The sequence below is a fragment of the Lithobates pipiens genome, unplaced genomic scaffold (assembly GCF_037356315.1).
Source record: "Lithobates pipiens isolate NorthernLeopardFrog02 unplaced genomic scaffold, aLitPip1_a1.2 Scaffold_8, whole genome shotgun sequence".
Classification (NCBI taxonomy): Eukaryota; Metazoa; Chordata; class Amphibia; order Anura; family Ranidae; genus Lithobates; species Lithobates pipiens.
The window spans coordinates 581,190,054-581,208,747 of NW_027507903.1; the positions used below are offsets into that span (position 1 = coordinate 581,190,054).

Here is an 18,694-nt window from a genome sequence, read left to right on the forward strand (position 1 = left end):
ATTAAAAGAAAAAAAATAAAAGAAAAATCAAAGTAAAATGTTAAATATTAAAAAAAAGTAATAAATTATATATATAATAAAAAAAAATTGCGATTCTCATTTTGGACAGATGAATATGAAAATAATATATATATATATATATATATATATATATATATATATATATATATATATATATATACGCGCATGCATACATTCTATATAAAAAAAAAAAAAAAAAAAAACCCCTGTGACGATTAAATATTGTTATACTTGCCTGATCTGTGTAATGGTTTTGCACAGAGCAGCCCCGATCGTCCTCTTCTCGGATCCTTCCCATTGACCAGCATGGCTTGGCCTACCCCCTCGCTTTCCTCATTAGCTGGCTGTGATTGACAGCAGTGGGAGCCAATGACTTCCACTGCTGTCTCAGCCAATGAGGAGGGGGGAGTCTTGGAACAGCCTGGGCTCTCGTGCACATTGCTGGATCGAGCGAGAGAGAGCTCATGTATGGAGTGTGAAGCACATGGGTACTCCATACTCATTCACCTATCGTACCCCTACCCATTCACCTAAATAAAGTGTCTCCCCTCTCTGGTCCTTCTCCCCTCTCTGGTCCTTCTCCCCTCTCTGGTCCTTCTCCCCTCTCTGGTCCTTCTCCCCTCTCTGGTCCTTCTCCCCTCTCTGGTCCTTCTCCCCTCTCTGGTCCTTCTCCCCTCTCTGGTCCTTCTCCCCTCTCTGGTCCTTCTCCCCTCTCTGGTCCTTCTCCCCTCTCTGGTCCTTCTCCCCTCTCTGGTCCTTCTCCCCTCTCTGGTCCTTCTCCCCTCTCTGGTCCTTCTCCCCTCTCTGGTCCTTCTCCCCTCTCTGGTCCTTCTCCCCTCTCTGGTCCTTCTCCCCTCTCTGGTCCTTCTCCCCTCTCTGGTCCTTCTCCCCTCTCTGGTCCTTCTCCCCTCTCTGGTCCTTCTCCCCTCTCTGGTCCTTCTCCCCTCTCTGGTCCTTCTCCCCTCTCTGGTCCTTCTCCCCTCTCTGGTCCTTCTCCCCTCTCTGGTCCTTCTCCCCTCTCTGGTCCTTCTCCCCTCTCTGGTCCTTCTCCCCTCTCTGGTCCTTCTCCCCTCTCTGGTCCTTCTCCCCTCTCTGGTCCTTCTCCCCTCTCTGGTCCTTCTCCCCTCTCTGGTCCTTCTCCCCTCTCTGGTCCTTCTCCCCTCTCTGGTCCTTCTCCCCTCTCTGGTCCTTCTCCCCTCTCTGGTCCTTCTCCCCTCTCTGGTCCTTCTCCCCTCTCTGGTCCTTCTCCCCTCTCTGGTCCTTCTCCCCTCTCTGGTCCTTCTCCCCTCTCTGGTCCTTCTCCCCTCTCTGGTCCTTCTCCCCTCTCTGGTCCTTCTCCCCTCTCTGGTCCTTCTCCCCTCTCTGGTCCTTCTCCCCTCTCTGGTCCTTCTCCCCTCTCTGGTCCTTCTCCCCTCTCTGGTCCTTCTCCCCTCTCTGGTCCTTCTCCCCTCTCTGGTCCTTCTCCCCTCTCTGGTCCTTCTCCCCTCTCTGGTCCTTCTCCCCTCTCTGGTCCTTCTCCCCTCTCTGGTCCTTCTCCCCTCTCTGGTCCTTCTCCCCTCTCTGGTCCTTCTCCCCTCTCTGGTCCTTCTCCCCTCTCTGGTCCTTCTCCCCTCTCTGGTCCTTCTCCCCTCTCTGGTGCTTCTCCCCTCTCTGGTGCTTCTCCCCTCTCTGGTGCTTCTCCCCTCTCTGGTGCTTCTCCCCTCTCTGGTGCTTCTCCCCTCTCTGGTGCTTCTCCCCTCTCTGGTGCTTCTCCCCTCTCTGGTGCTTCTCCCCTCTCTGGTGCTTCTCCCCTCTCTGGTGCTTCTCCCCTCTCTGGTGCTTCTCCCCTCTCTGGTGCTTCTCCCCTCTCTGGTGCTTCTCCCCTCTCTGGTGCTTCTCCCCTCTCTGGTGCTTCTCCCCTCTCTGGTGCTTCTCCCCTCTCTGGTGCTTCTCCCCTCTCTGGTGCTTCTCCCCTCTCTGGTGCTTCTCCCCTCTCTGGTGCTTCTCCCCTCTCTGGTGCTTCTCCCCTCTCTGGTGCTTCTCCCCTCTCTGGTGCTTCTCCCCTCTCTGGTGCTTCTCCCCTCTCTGGTGCTTCTCCCCTCTCTGGTGCTTCTCCCCTCTCTGGTGCTTCTCCCCTCTCTGGTGCTTCTCCCCTCTCTGGTGCTTCTCCCCTCTCTGGTGCTTCTCCCCTCTCTGGTGCTTCTCCCCTCTCTGGTGCTTCTCCCCTCTCTGGTGCTTCTCCCCTCTCTGGTGCTTCTCCCCTCTCTGGTGCTTCTCCCCTCTCTGGTGCTTCTCCCCTCTCTGGTGCTTCTCCCCTCTCTGGTGCTTCTCCCCTCTCTGGTGCTTCTCCCCTCTCTGGTGCTTCTCCCCTCTCTGGTGCTTCTCCCCTCTCTGGTGCTTCTCCCCTCTCTGGTGCTTCTCCCCTCTCTGGTGCTTCTCCCCTCTCTGGTGCTTCTCCCCTCTCTGGTGCTTCTCCCCTCTCTGGTGCTTCTCCCCTCTCCGGTCCTTCTCTATCTTCTGCTCTTTTCCTGGGGTCTTCTCCCTCTGTTCTTCCGATGTTGACTCGACGCAAGCTCACGGTGTAATGCTGGGTCTGCCGTGTGCAATGACTTATATTGGCATGGGGTGGGGCCACCCGATGAGGTAGTTGGAGGACCCGCCCTTTGTGATGTCATCACCCCATTATGCTCCTGGGTGATGACATCACAAGGGCCGTGTCCTCTAACTACGAGCTTAAAAATGCCTATGCCACTTACAGCTCAAACGCCATGGTGGGCATGAGGCCATAGGGTAACATGGAGAGGCGTTTTTTAAGTTGCAAAAAATGCTCAACGCGGCTGTAAAAACGTCTGTGGGCGTGAGGCCTAAATGTACAAATGCAATGTAAACATATGCCTAAAGTATAATTAATAAAGTGAAGAAAACTCATCAAAATATCTCAAAATCCTCTAGTGTTCATATAGCACATGCCACCAGATCATAAAGTGCAATCAGAGGAATCTGTCCCCTCAGATCTTCCAAATAAAATGTGAGCCATAAATGGCGAAAAAGTGTCAGAAGAGCAGCAATATTGTCCATCCACCGACTGCAAGCAAAAAACACTCAAACTGCCCACCTCAGTGTATGCAGAGATACTTTAAAGTAGAAGTTCATCCTAAAACCAAAATCCCTGAATCTACAGACATGGATCATCTTCCTCTAACCTTGTAAAGAAGAAACCTTTCCTAAATTTGTCTTCTAAATGCGTTTTTTTTTTTTTTTTTTTTTTTGTAAGTTTTATGCTTGGACATGTGACTGTAAATGTCCAGTGCAGTTCCCTTTCTCTGAGGATTTTGCGGTTTCTGGTTTGGAACTATGGAAGGTGACAGGTGAATGTCGCAGCTCTATGGGATTCAGCAGTGTTGTCAGCCTAGTGGGACACATGGATCAGCCATAGCTTTGCAGTCATGATGCAATCGAAACGCTTAAAGTGGAAGTTCAGCCTAAACCTATATAACATTTGACGTACACTCGGCTGCACTCTAAATCTAATCTGTCTAGCCCCCCCCCGTGTCCTCTGCTTCCTATGCCAAATGAACGGTCAGTGACTCTGTCCATTCATAACGGAGTATCGTAAACTGTTTACAATACTTTCGTTTATGAATGGAGAGGAGCCTCTGTCTCCTGTCCATTCATCTCCAGTGCAAATAAAATCATAACAAAAATAATTATATCACAATTTTGTAGACGCTAGAACTTTGATTTGCAAAAAAATAAAAAAAATCTGTATACGCTTATTGCGATATTTTTGGGAAAGAATACCTATTGGCCTAAACCGAGGAAGACATTTTTGGGTCTTTACGCACGACTGAACAATTGTCAGTTAAAGCGACACAGTGCTGTATCGCGAAAAATGGCCTGGTCGTTAAGGGGCAAATCCTTCCAGGGCTGAAGTGGTTAAGCAGACACGATTGCACCCAGGGTAGACAGCTGTAAACTTTTTAACACTCCTTTGTCCATACGGATGAATCTGATTAGGTATGCCTGAAAATCTGACCGATGGTCCTGATTGTACCTCTAGTCCAAAACTTTTCTTTTTTTTTTCCTCCATAGATTGGGGGGGGAGTTGGGGTGCGCTGATACCAGATGTGTTGATATTGCAGTTTGATCAATGCAGGTTCAGCACGAGGACAAAAAACCTAGGCTGCTTGTTCCTCAATTGCACTAAACTAATGTGTTGAGGAAAAATGTGGGCATACTGCATTTTTATGCAGTGCATAACAAGGCGTTACAGAGCACATCAGCGTGACACAACAGTGTTGTGCATAGTTAAAGGGGTTGTAAACCCTCGCCGTTTTTCACCTTAATGCATTAAGTTGAAACTTTTTTTTTTAATGGATCATCAAGCCCCGAAATTTGCACGACGGGAACGAGCACACCAGCTCTGGCCTGTGTCTTGTGTCCTGATTGGATAGATTGATAGCAGTGCAGCCATTGGCTCCCGCTGCTGTCAATCAAATCCAATGACCCCGGTGGTGGGGCGGATTCATACATTCGGCATCCATAGCTGCCGAATGATGAACTTGATAGCGTGCCTGCTTTTCCTAGGGGGTTATATATACGATGCAGGGAGGAGCCACGAGAGCCACCGGGGGACGCTGAGGTTCGGTGCCACTCTGTGCAAAACGAGCTGCACAGTGGCGGTAAGGTATGTTTGTAAGGGTTTGTTATTTAAAAAAAAAAAAAAAAAAATCACTTTGGTTAAAAACCAATTGTATGGTGGAAGTTTACTTCCTGGCATCCAGGAAGTGAACAGGCAGCAGCTTCAGCTGCCCACAGTTAAAATGGATGCAGCCAGACTCAGTGGAGGGAGATTTCTGCAGCATATTTGGCAAGTACAGAATCGCATTATATATAAAATAATATGGTAGCAGAAGACTGGCGCAGTACGGATGATGGTTTCCTTGAGGGCCTGCAAACATGGGGTTCAAATCCTAGTTCCAACATGGCTGAGCTTATCAATATACACAGTTGTCAGTTTGTAGTCTTTCCCCATGCCACCAAGTGTGTTATTGCTGTCTGTGTCTCCAGAGATATCCCCATGACTTCCTGAAGGCAATATAGACATAATGCAAGGGGGATCTACCCAACGGAGCCCAGACCTCGGTGAAACTTTGACAGAGGTTCTACCCCTTCCACAATCTAAACTTTAAAAACAAAAAAAGCAATATGGTTTACCAGGGGAGATGTTTAAAATATGCGAAATATATATATTTTTTTTGCTTTATATTAATTGTTCTACTTTTTTCTTTTTCCCTCCACAGAGAGTGTCTGCGTGTTTAAATGTACCATCAACTCAGAAACAGAATGCAGCCGTGTCGGCAAACAGTCCTTCATCGTCACTCTGGGCTGCAACAGTGTCCTGGTCCAGTTTGCCACACCAGCAGGTATGTTTCTTTTCTTCTAATGTATGTGAGCTGTCCTTTGAATGCTTAAAATCCTTATTTAACCACTTGACCTCCCGGAAGATTTACCCTCCTGTGCAGTGAGACTGATTTTGCACACTCCAGCTTTAGTAAATAAACCCCAGTGTCACTTCACCCAATAAGATGTCTGTAGATAGCCTGCCCCTTTTACTTTTATACTCGCCACACTTCTCAGCATCCTAGCTTCCCTTCCTTTTGGGGTCTGGGCTTACACAGGGGATGATGTCCGCTTCCAACCAACTGCCAGAATCCAACCAACTGCCAGAATCATTATAAAGAAACACAATGGCGTGTCTTTTCCCTCCAAATGCATTTTGCATAATGAAAAGTATAGTCGAAAATTGGAGTTCAACTGTAATATTCCTATGAGTAGCAGAAATTACACCAAATTGTCAACTCAAAAAAAAAAAAAAAATACAAATAAAATGCATCAGGGGCATTCAACCTTTTGACCTTCCTGGTCCACATGGGAAGAAAAGGAATGGTCTTGGGCTACACATAAAATACACTAAGAATAAGGATGGCTCATAAGCAAAAAAAAAAGTCAGGCAGATAAGTTAACGATCATTGATATAGATAATGTACCTATCTGAGTAATTTATTTTTAAACATATTTTTTTAGTAATATTGGTTTATTAAGCGGGCAGTATATAACGAGTGCGATATTTGACGCTGTTTTTGATAAACAAATGCATCAATATCTGTTTGGATGGATGCAGTTGCAATTCTCAAGGTGCTCTTTAGATATTTTGGTTCTAATTTTGCCCTTTGTGGGCTTCAGCCATGCAAATAGTTGCTCACAAATATAGGCGCTGCCGGGGCTTGACAAATTTGCTTTGATTTTATTAGCCGGTATTTTTGTTTTTTAATTTTTTTATACAAAGCTTACAGGTGGAACATGTAACATTTAACCCTTTCCTAGCCAGAACCATTTTTTGCACATTTTAAGAAAAAGAATTTTAGGCCTGAAGATTATATAAATCCCCTAACATGATATATTTTCTGAAAGCAGACCCCCCTAAAAAATAAAATGGTAGTTCCAATTTATGTCAATGTCTTGCAGTATTACCGCAAAGGTTGCACCGAGTCAATAGATACCAAACATGTCAAACCTAAAATTTGCGTGTGTTCGTGAAATTGTGACAAATCTCATTAACCAGTTTTCCATAGGTGACACTTTAAAAGCCCTCTATAGGTCATCAGTTTAGTGTTACGAAGGCGGTCTTGTGTTAGAATTATTGCTGTCATTCCAGCATGTGCGGTGATGTTTATCACAAACAGTGGTTTCAGGCATAGGCGCTGCCTGAAAACCATAATTGAGATGCACCTTACGCATGCGTTTACCATTTTGTACATGCTTATATGTGGGAATAGGGGGGCCTCAACGTGATTTTAAGTGCTTGAGCATAACTTGAATTTTTTTTTTTACTTTTTTTTTCTTTTTTTTCTTTTCTCAAGTCCCCTATGTGATTGTTTTAATGACAGGTTCTCTTAATGAGACATACGGTTAAACTGTCAGCGGGGACCTGGAAGTGACATCACATGTCATATCCTAGTCAACAATGAGGTGGAAAATTGACGTGTGTCTGCTCTCCTCTCTGCCCTCTACCCAGCGGCGCCCGCAGATAAGCAAGCGGAAAATGTAAAATTTTTCTTCGGCCTCACATGTTTGCGAAGTGTAACTGCGTTTTTAGAAAACAACATTTTTGTTTACAATTTTGTGTTGAGCTGCAGGTTGGACAACCCTGGTGTAGAGGATATAAGGCAATAGTAATATATTGTAGCATTGACAATAAAAACATGCCTTCTAGTGTTCAAAGCAGCATCAGATTTCTTATGTAAGTGTCATGGGTTTCATTGCGTATGCCATATACATATTACTGGTGATGGATCCGGCACGACTTTTTTGAAATCTAAAAACCCAGATCTGAGGTGACATGTTAAAGCATTCCTATTTCCATCTTTTGAAGGATCCTTTCAGTGTGGGCTGCTAAGTCATATAACTGTGTTTCTCTCCCCCTTGTCCTCAAAACCATACCTCTGAACACCTTTAAGTTAGGCCTGCAGAGATCAGCACAGCTATACCAACTTTGTACCTGTGTATGCCATACTAGAAGCACACCTTCCCCGCCTTCAGTGAAAAACTTGATGGTGACTGATTCCTGAATTTTTAGTGCATAGATGGGAATCTAGATGGGAATCTATGCTGAAATCTGAATTTTAAAAATTAAATATGAAAGTGCGAATAAGGCCTTAGTCATTGTCTGTGAAAATGTGTTCCAGTTGTCATTGCATTCATAGGATGTTGGTGTGTATATTTGTATCATCTCTATCCTGTTCTTCCTCTGCAGATTTCTGCTCCTTTTACAATATAATAAAAGGTTGCAGGAGGTCCTCTTCAGACAAAAGCGTGTTCAGCGAACGGACAGAGGAATCATCGGCTGTGCAGTACTTCCAGGTACTAATCTGTTCTCCACACAAAAACATTAAAACACCAGCACACCCATGGGTTATCTCCTCAAAATTGATTGTAAAAATCGCATCAAAAGCAGACTCTCTAAATCGCAACAATCCTCCTCTCCCACATCCCCCCCCACAAATCCTTTCCCTGTATAACCCTCCCACTATTCAATCCATTACAAAAACTTTCCTATCCCTATACTCCCCTCAGTGCAAAAATGTGGAACCTTAATAAATCCCTCCTAGGTGGTGCTGGAACCAAGGACTGTGCCGTCCCCTACTAGATGGTACACCTGCATCCGTAACTAGCCAATGTATTAACAAGCTACTGCAGTATGGGTTTTAAAAATATGAGCTCCGTTTTTAGGAAGATTTACTATGAGGAAGTGGTGTGACATCCATACTGATGTGTCTGAGAAGAAGTGAGGCCTTGAGAGAGAATTGTGTGTCATCATCGTAGAGATGGTATTGGAAGCCATGGGAGTTTATTAACTGACCAAGGGAGGAGGTGTAAATTAAGAGAAGGGGGTCTAAGGACAGAACCTTGAGGTACCCCTACAGAAAGAAGGGAAGAGGATGAAACTTAGTTCTAGGTAATACTGAAGGAGCACTGTGATGAGTAGGAGGAGTACCAGGAGAGAGCAGAGTCTTAAAGGCCAATAGTCAAAAAAAAAAAAAAAAAATAACTTGAGGGTGGGGTGGGTAGCTAACAGTATCAAAGGCTGCAGAGAGGTCTAGTAGTAAGTGTGTGGAGTAGTAGCCCTTGGTTTTAGCAGTTAGTTGATCATTAGTGAGTTTCAGTGGAGTGTAGTAAGCGGAAGCCACACTGTGTGGTCAAGAAGGTTGTCAGTGAGGCAGGAGCTAAGATGGCTGTAGACTAGGCGTTCTAAAAGTTTTTACACAAACTGGAGCGAAAATATGGGTCTTAAGTTCAGACTGGTGTCGTCCAGTGAGGGCTTTTTAAGTATGGGGGTGATCACAGCAAGTTGTTTTAAAGGGGAGGGGAAGGTGGCAGTAGTGGTAGAAATATTGAAGATGTGAGGGAGCATAAGATAGAAGAGGGTGACCCTAGTAGATGTGAGGGAACAGGATCCAGGGGACATGTGTTAAGGCGGGCTTTTGAGAAAGATTTAGAGACCTCTTTGGTAGCAAGATCAAGATGTGAGTGTTGAGTGGATTTGTACAGGGTATGTTAAGTGGGTCAAATGTCTTTACAGTGGAGATGCCCCCACGAATTGCCAATCGCTTCAAAATCAAGATTGATGCAATCTCGTGAGCAGTGAGCTAGTTACTGGGTGGAGATGATGGTGGAGAAAGTAGAGGTTTAAAAGTAGAGACGAGGACTTAAGAGCAGAGAAGTAATGAGGGTGACATAGTAGGCTTGTTTGGCAGCATGGAATTGAAGCCTCAGTTTCCTGTTAGCTAATAGGAGTGGCATCCAGTGTGGTCTTCTGCTACTGTAGCCCATCTGCTTCAAGGTTTGATTTGTTGTGCGTTCAGAGATGGTATTCTGCATACCTTGATTGTAATGAGTGGTTATTTGACTTACTGTTGCCTTTCTATCATCTTGAACCAGTCTACCCATTCTCTTGACATCAACAAGGTGTTTTAGTCCACACAACTGCCTCTCGCTGGATATTTTCTTTGTCGGCCCATTCTCTGTAAACCCGAGAGATGGTTGTGTGTGAAAATCCCAGTAGATCAGCAGTTTTTCAAATACTCAGACCAGCCCGTCTGGCACCAACAACCATGCCACGTTCAAAGTTGCGTAACACCCCCCCCCCCCCCCCCCCTTATTCTGATGCTCGGTTTGAACTTCAGCAAGTAGTCTTCACCACATCTAGATGCCTAAATGCATTGAGTTGCTGCCATGTGATTGGCAGATTATCAGTTTATTTTACCAAGCAATTGAACAGGTGTGCCTAATAAAATGGCCGGTGAGTGTAATATCTAAAGCCAGGACCCTGTTTTTAGGCAAGATTTACTGATCCTGAAGTTCAACTTTATCGCTCTCATCTTCATCCACATAAGACTTGCAGCAGTGAGTGGAATTTGCACATAGTAATCCTTTTTGTTTATCATTTTGGATGGTAGGCAAAATCTGTATAGGCTTTCTGCCTAACCTAAACCGAGAACTTGCCCCCTCTTTACACTAAATCCACCCTCCATCATTCAACTGCCAGACACCAGAGCCCCCCCCCCCCCTTTTTTTTTTTTTTTTGTCTTACTAAAATTCTGCCATTTGACAGTTCAATCACAGCTTGGCTCCAGAGGGGTTGGGTTTTAATATCAGTTTAGACAGAATTTGAGGCTCCTTGTATAGTTTAGATACGGGATCCATATACAGTAGATTAATATTAATGGCTCAGCATTGTTGCCTTTTTAAAAATAGTGCAAGCCATGGTCCTCCTTGCTGAGCACCAGGTAGATGACTCTGTGTTCTTATATTTGAGAATGTTTTGAATGACGGTAGGACACTTTGCCATTCTGAACTGTACTTGCCAAATGTGCTGCAGAAATTTCTATCTATTGAGTCTGGCTGCCTGTTCACTTCCTGGATTTACACACACACCTCCAGCTCTGCAGCTTTCATTGGCCCTCTTGTTACTCACCCCCCCCCCCCAAACTCTCACAAGAATGAGCAAGAGCCGTGCATGATGTCATAAGCCTAGGCTTTTTACCAAATATGAAGTGGGCTGTATAAGGTATTTACTGGCAGAAAAAAAAATGTTTTACTATCCAAATTTAAAACAACAAGGGCAGAGGATTTAATAGATGGAACGTTGAGAAAAATCACTAAAAGTCTGCTTTATTGTATTGTCATTAAACTTTGAAAAATGTTAAAAACAAAATGTGCAAGCCTTGTCAAACTTGTTCTAATATGTTAACACCTGTATAAGCTATTGGGATGTCTGTCGTATTTCTGTAGCTTTAATAAGTGGATGTAAACCCGATTTTCATAAAATTTGAGCTGGGCACATATATCTGCAGTGTTTTCTTATCTCTCTTGAAAGCACTATGTCCTGTAGCTTTCTCTTGCTCCATTCTTCTGTTATCAGCCTGATAACTTCTGACAAGTTCTCTGACGTGTGATAAAACCAACCTGAAATTTGTGTCTGGGTGGGTGCTATAAATAGATTAACAGAAAGCTGCTCTACTCACAGCACAGCTCTGAAAGTCTCTGCCTATCTGGAGGGGGGGTGCCTTTCCTCCAATCGGCTGTCTCCCAGTGTAATCCAAGACTCCTCTCTGCAGAATGAGGCAGTGAAAATTCTAACACTATGTGCGCTTTCTAAACCATATATTAGGATGAAGACAGCCGATGTATACATGTAAAATTTTATGTAGGGAGATTTGTTTCATCTCTGCATCATCGGAGGCTGTGCATTTATGAGGGTTTACATCCACTTTAAGTTGTGTTTTTTCTTTTCCTTTTCCCCAAATGCAGTTTTATGGCTACCTGTCACAGCAACAGAACATGATGCAGGACTATGTGAGGACTGGCACCTACCAGCGAGCTATCCTACAGAACCATATGGACTTCAAAGATAAAGTAAATTTCGGAGCACATCATAGCACATGCTCTGGGTGGGATCAGGAAATTTTCTGAATGTCTTTTTCTCTCTTCAGGTTGTTTTAGATGTTGGCTGTGGCTCAGGGATCCTGTCCTTCTTTGCAGTTCAGGCTGGAGCTCGCAAGGTTTATGCTGTTGAAGCGAGCACCATGGCACAGCACGCCGAGGTGAGTGGTCATGGCACAGGCCAGATCGTCAGTATAAAATCTCTGCCTAAAACTGGCCCCACGTGTCTACAGTCTGATTTCATATCAACTCCTTTAGCAACAGCTTTGTATTTGAACTTTTATATCCAATTGTTTTTGTACTGAATGGATGGCAAGGAAGGCCCTTACTTGGCATCATTCTTCCTAAACCCAAAGGAGACTTTACAGTAAGGTGCGATTGTGTGCTTAACCAATATTGGCGCAAGAGAGGGATTGTTCCTGGTCTATTCTTCATTGCTCAATTAGACTGTTAACAGATCTTCCCTACCTGCATCATTGTCCTGTAACATGCTCCATTCCTAGTATGGCCTTAAGAGGGCATCGGACAGAGACCTTCTCCACATTTGTAGTGTTTAAAGTGGAACATAACTCCATGCGCCAACCTTTGCTTTATTTTTTTTTTGGTTTTTTTACTATTCTACTTTTATGTGCTTCCAGGTTTCCAGGCTAGTTCAGGCCTTGCTGCTTCCTGGGATTTGTACACCACTGCTATGCCAGGACGCAATTGGGGAGATTGACTAAAGTTGGAGAGCGCAATATCTGGTGCAACTCTGCACAGAAACCGATCAGCTTCCATGTTTTATTGTCAAAACTTAATTGAACAAGCTGAAGTTAGAAGCTGATTGGCTATCATGCACAGCTGCAGCAGATTTCTGCATGCTCCAGTTTTAGTAAATCTACCCTAATGTGTTACTAAGCTTTATGCGATTGTGTGTACACGTGCACAAGCGCTGCTGGCTGTATAATGGCAATCTGCCAGAAGCTGGTAGCGATTGGGCACACATGCATAAATATCGCCCTGCGCGTGCGTATAGGTCGCTGGTCTCTGTCAGGTCCTAGATATCAGGACGCTAGTGAAGCATGTGTGCACATGCCAGAGCTTTTTGAAATGATGGTGCTGAAGTAGGGTAGGCTGTTGGTTTTAGGGTTTTTGATCCTGCTTTAAGTATAGTGCGTACATCTTTTTTTTATTTATTTTATTTATTTATTTTTTCCTAGTTTTGGGTAGAGCAAGGAAGGGAACTTCTGTTTGGGTTTTTGTTAGGGGGTGCTAACTTATTTGTCCTGTGACCACTGTCACTAGAAGAAAACCTGATGGGAAATCCAAAATGTTACAGCTCTCTGGAACAGAAGGTGAGGGGAGATCCTCCAGTGGTGACATCTGTTCCAGTGACCGCTGTAAGAAATGGGTAGATATTCATGTATTTTTTTTTTTTTGTGATTTTGTCAGCAGGACACAAATTCATTAGATGTGAATTTGGGCAGCAATAAAGGCCTAAATCTTTCAGTTTTTGTATACTGTAGGGTACAGTTAATTTTTTATTTATTTTTTCCATTGTTTGCACAGTCAGGACATTTTCTCTCTTGCTTTTCCTGTGAAGCCCATTTGAGAAGGGTGGTGGTCACGGTTGTCACTAGGACAGGAAGATAAAAACATTGTCAAGTTCAAACCTTTTCCCATTTTACTAAAATATCCTTGTTGTAGATATTCCTCCTCACTTTCTTTGTCCAGGGATTGATTGTAAACCTCTCCAATTGTAGTGTGGGCCAATGATCTGGAACATGTATGCTTGTAAACAGTTCTGAATTTACTGATCTGGAAACTTGTTCATTGATGTCAATGACTTGATGTTATCATCCTAAGACGGGACTACAGAACACCTACCCCTCATAAATGTCCTTTGACCTCGCACTTATTTTTTTTTTTTTATAAAGAGGAAGTAAACCCTGATGGGTTTACTTCCTCTTTCATTCCCTGCAAAGGCAAAGCATAATGGACTACTATGCATCGCATAGTAGTCCATTATGTGTCACTTACCTGACACAGGAGCCAGCGAAGTTGCCGCTGTCCCCTGTAGTCCGTCGCATCCATCTTGCTGGTGGCGTCTCGCAGCTCCGCCGCTGTCATTCGGCGAAGCTGCGATGACGTCACTCCCGCGCATGCGCACGGGAGTCAACACGCGCGGCAGCTCCATTCTTGGAAATGCCGCGCTCATTGCGCCTGCGCACCGCTGTCTACGGCGCATGCGCCGTAGACAGCGGTGCCCGTTTTCGGGCAAATATCTCCTAAACCATATAGGTTTAGGAGATATTGCTTGGACCTAAAGGTAAGCCTTAATCTAGGCTTACCTGTAGGTCAAAGTGGTTTGTAAGGGTTTACAACCACTTTAAGGAGCAGTGAGCACCTCTGTAACTACAGGGGGATGGGAAATGGGACTACACACTGGGCACCATTGTCACAATTTCAGGGATGATACGTTTTTTTTTTTTTTTTTTGTCAATTGTTATAAAAACATAGCTAGTAGCAGATTAAAGTAAAAAGTTTTTACATAACCTAAATTACAAAATGTGTGCACAGTTGAGCAGAAAATCCATTTTGGTGTGATGTCAGAGGCGCCATCATAAAAACTCTGTGTAGCTTTTCAAGCTTGTGGCCCCGGCTGAGGCATGCCTTTGCTTTTTATGAGGTCCACTAACATTGAGCTGATGTTTCGTCTCTCCCTTCTGTAGTTACTGGTAAAGAGTAACAATCTAACTGATCGAATTGTGGTGATCCCAGGAAAGGTGGAGGAAGTGGCTCTTCCTGAACAGGTGGATATCATCATTTCTGAGCCTATGGGATACATGCTGTTCAATGAGCGGATGCTGGAGAGTTACTTGCATGCAAAGAAGTTTCTCAAACCCAACGGTAAGGCATAAAATTTGCTGAACATTGTGTCCATGCTGAGAATCACTAAATTGCTTTTGGCTGACAAAGAGATGCACAAATGGAGAACAAAGATGAGAGAAAAATATCAAATCTTAAAGGCTCAGTCCAATACTGAGGTTTCAGCTGTAGGTGAATCCCTGAAGGTTAAAACACCCCCTCTTTTTGTCTCTTGGGTTATACTTGACTGCTCTGTGTAAAAGTTTTGCACAGAGGAAGAGCCCTGATCCTCCCTCTGTCGGCTCTCCTGGCTCCTGTTGAGGGCCCCCACAGAAAACAGCTTACTATGGGAGCTCCCTAGCCTCTGCTCTGTCATTTCACATGGGGAGCCCAGCTTGGCTCTGCCCCCATTTACTCGCTGGCTGTGATTGATAGTAGCCGGAACCAACGGCTATTGCTGCTGTCTCAGCCAATGCTGAGGGAGAGGCTCCGTGCACATCACTGGATGGGGATAGGGCTCAGGTAAGTGTTTTGGGGGGGGGGGGTGTAGCGCTGCAGAACACAGGTGTTTTACCTTCATGCATAAAGTGCATGAAGCTAAAAAAACTTGAGCCTTTACAACCAATTTAATTTAGAAATGGCTGCACGTTTGAAAGTTAATTTGTGATGTCAGATGTGCTGTTAAAGCCCTACACTTTAAGTGAAAAAAATAAAATAAAAATTATATATATATATATATATATATATATATATATATATATATATATATATATATATATATATATATATATATATATATATATATATATATATATATTCTGGAGCATGGGGGGGACAAGAAATCAGGTGCAAGAGGTCTTACTACTGAGAGAATGACGAGGAACTGCAGATGTAGGCATTGGCTTCCAGGTAGTAAACGTGACAGTAGATTATTGTCCTTGCTAAATTTTGAGAATTATGATTGATCAGGCGAAGCTTTTTTTATTTCCAGTTTTGTATTTTCATATCTGTCTTCCCTAGGTAACATGTTTCCGACTATTGGAGACGTTCATCTAGCGCCGTTCACAGATGAGCAGCTTTACATGGAACAGTTTACAAAAGCCAACTTCTGGTGAGTTTCTTCAAGGTTGTCCAAGAATTGCAGACCTAAGAAAATATTGAAGTGTTGCCTTAAAGCAGAACTTTACTCGACCCCCCACAGTGCATTTTTTTGTTCGTTCCTGTAAAATTACCTTTAAGTGATACTGCGTCCTAATTATACACTCTAAAGCACTTCTACGTTCTGAATAAGCATTAAATTGTTTATCCAAAAAATAGATCCTGTTACCTTAAAGCATGCATAACAGCACAGTGCTTGTTGTGCAATTTGGCCCCTTGTATAACCTAAAATAGCTGGCTGATGCTGTTTGGTTCTGCCCTCCACCCTTAAACTGACGAAGGCTGATGATGGCTGATGATGGCTGCTGAGCCCTGACACCGTCAGTTTGTGCCTCCGCCATCGACAGCTCTCCTTTGTCCCCTCTCTTCCCCCCTGTCAGCTCAAGGCACTGCCCGTCCCTCCCCTCCTGCTTTAAAGACGATCAATTCATACCGTCCCAGTGTCTGATTTAAAAAAAAAAAAAAAAAAATGCCAATTTGTACTTTTTTTTTTTTTTTCTCTTGTCTCCCGCTGCTCACATGTGACCGCTCAGCTCCCTCTCCTCCCTGACAGACATCAGCAGGATTTCTCGGCCCTTTCCGCTATAACTGTCAGCCGGGGAGCGTAGAGAGCCGGGGAGTCATGTGAGGGGGAAGTTCTGATACAAGGTAAAAATCTGCATTTTCTATATAGATCAGACACATTGTTATATAACAGAGGGGATATGATGAATAGATTATAGTGGCTTAATCACTTTTAAAGGCACTTCTGTAGCTCTAGGTATCGTGGAAAAAAATGAATCTTCAAAGTTCACAATGGAGGCACAGAAATTCTAGTCGTGCTCTCTATCTATATCTACATATATTTAAAAAAATTACTTTTACAGCAGCCTTTCTGTAAACACACTGCAGGTGTAAATTAGTTCACAGTACCTTTTTGAGGAAGTCAGCAATAGATTGTTTCAATTCTTTTACTGCTTAAGAATGCTTAACCACTTCAATACAGGGCACTTAAACACCTTCCTGCCCAGACCAATTTTGAGCTTTCAGCGCTGTCGCACTTTGAATGACAATTGCACGGTCATGCTACACTGTACCCAAATGAAATTTTTATCATTTTTTTCCCACAAATAGAGCTTTCTTTTGGTGGTATTTGATCACCTCTACGGTTTTTATTTTTTGCGCTACAAATAAAAAAATACTGAAAATCTTGAAAAAAAAAATGTTTTTTTTTTTCAGTTTCAAAACTTTGTAAATAAGTACGTTTTCTCCTTCACTGATGGGCATTGATGGGGCTTCACTGATGGGCACTGATAGGGCGGCACTGGTGGGCACTCATAGGCGGCATTGGTGTTATACTATAGTAATGCATGCCAATCAGTGATGCCCATTGTGGGCACTGATTGGCATCCATTATGGGCACTGATTGGCACCCATTGTGCTGACTGGCATCCCTGGTGGTCTAGGGAGGATTACCTTTTTCCTGGTGGTCTGGTGGCGTCCCTAGTGGTCCAGTGTGGGCATCCTCGGGGGGGGGGGGGGGGGGGGGGCTGTGCTGATAATCGATCAGCACAGACCCCCCTTGTCAGAGGAGCAGCCGGTCGGCTCTCCTCTACTCGCGTCTGACAGACGCGAGTGAGGGAAAGCCGATCACCGGCTCTTCCCATTTACACTGTAATCAGCCGTGATTGGACACGGCTGATCACGTGGTAAAGAGTCTCCGTCGGAGACTCTTTACCGAGATCGTAGTTGCCGGGTGTCAGACTGACACCCCGCAACAACGATCGCCGCGATGCGCGCCCCCGGGGGCGCGCAGCGGCTCATAATCCTGATCACGTCATATGACGTCCGGTCAGGATTATGAAACCACTTTGCCGCCGTCAATTGCCTATAGGGCGGGCGGCAAGTGGTTAAATACTTAATACTATGACCATAGGCTGTGTTCACTTTAAATCCCCATGCGTTCTCTGTGGTTACGTGAAAATCCAGGATCTCTATTGGTCTTTTAGTGAGGGGCAGTCTTATCTCAGGCATAGATGTTCACTGTGTCATTCAGCCCAGGATTACATAGTGTTGAATTACTAGTCATTTATCCTAGATCAGGGTCATTGCTGAACAACTAAGGTGGAGTGAAATGGGGTATAATTCCCCCACCCAGTCTTAAAGGAAACTTTTGATAGAGCAGGTGGGCTGCGATTGCCCACCTTTCTGTCTACCATTGCTGGTTGTCTAGCTTCCTTTCTGGACCAATGGCTTCATTAACTTTTGTAAACTGAGCTGAATATCTTCCTCTGGAATGTATTTGCCAGCTATTTGAAAAATCTGCAAGGGGGCAATTTACCAATGTTGGTAACACTTAGGTTGGACACAGATTACAGTAAAAGACCACCACCATGTACTCCAGTTTCTCCTTTTAAAAAGATACTGTTGTCCTGCCCATTAAGGACAGTCCCAGTGCTCCCCCCCAGCCATGTATACGCTATCTGCACTCAGGGCTGGGCTTCTGGGTATAGAGGAGCAAAGGACAGTGCTCGAACCTGAATGGCCAATCGCCTGGCTGGAGCACTGTGCAGTGATGGCATTTGGTTATCAACTCCAGGCAAAACTGTAATTTTAAAGTGAAGCTTCACCTAAAAAGGAAAGTTCCGCCTTAAAGCCTCCTCCTAGGTGATCTGTGCGGAATGTACTCCTTCCTCCCTGTAGTCTTGAGACATGTCACAGGTCCCAGGAGACTGCAGGACCATTCTCAATGTGTAGCATGCAAGTTGTCATAGCTGGGTGCCCACAGTTAAGATGCCCGCACTGGGGACCTAAGTTCTAGATCCTGGGACAGGTGAGTGTGTTAAGGCTGGATTCACACTAGTTCGGTGCAAATTGCAGCTCCGGTTTCCCTGCAAAGATAAAAATTCATTCAGCAGTTCCTCTCCATTGTAGCTGACCAGAGAGGGGGGCGGGGTGTACTAGGAGGGGGAGAATTCCTGTTCAAAACTAAACACATCTTTAAATTGGATTCGTTACCATTGAAGATTATGTGCCTGCAATTTGCACTGCCTTAAAAACGCAAACAAATTTTGTGCGGATGCAATGTACATATGTGAACCATACCCATTGAAAATAACATGTTTTCAAATGTTCTGCAAATTGGATGGCTTGTAAGTCGCATTCTATTAGTAATAGTGTGAACCCAGCCTAAAAGTCAGCAGCG

The 18,694-nt window shown here is 44.4% G+C and overlaps 1 protein-coding gene across 3 annotated transcripts in view; it reads left to right on the plus strand.

Moving 5' to 3' along the window:
* Positions 1 to 18,694, plus strand: part of CARM1 (coactivator associated arginine methyltransferase 1) — a 59,385-nt gene that overhangs the window by 18,334 nt on the left and 22,357 nt on the right. For all 3 annotated transcript variants that reach the window (XR_013270409.1, XM_077470276.1, XM_077470277.1), the window contains exons 2-7: positions 5,304 to 5,426; positions 7,817 to 7,923; positions 11,374 to 11,478; positions 11,556 to 11,666; positions 14,217 to 14,394; positions 15,373 to 15,463. Coding sequence is in view for 2 of the 3 variants with exons in the window: in XM_077470276.1 (XP_077326402.1) it covers positions 5,304 to 5,426; positions 7,817 to 7,923; positions 11,374 to 11,478; positions 11,556 to 11,666; positions 14,217 to 14,394; positions 15,373 to 15,463 (715 nt within the window). In the remaining variant the exon portion in view is untranslated. The remainder of the gene's footprint in view (positions 1 to 5,303; positions 5,427 to 7,816; positions 7,924 to 11,373; positions 11,479 to 11,555; positions 11,667 to 14,216; positions 14,395 to 15,372; positions 15,464 to 18,694) is intronic.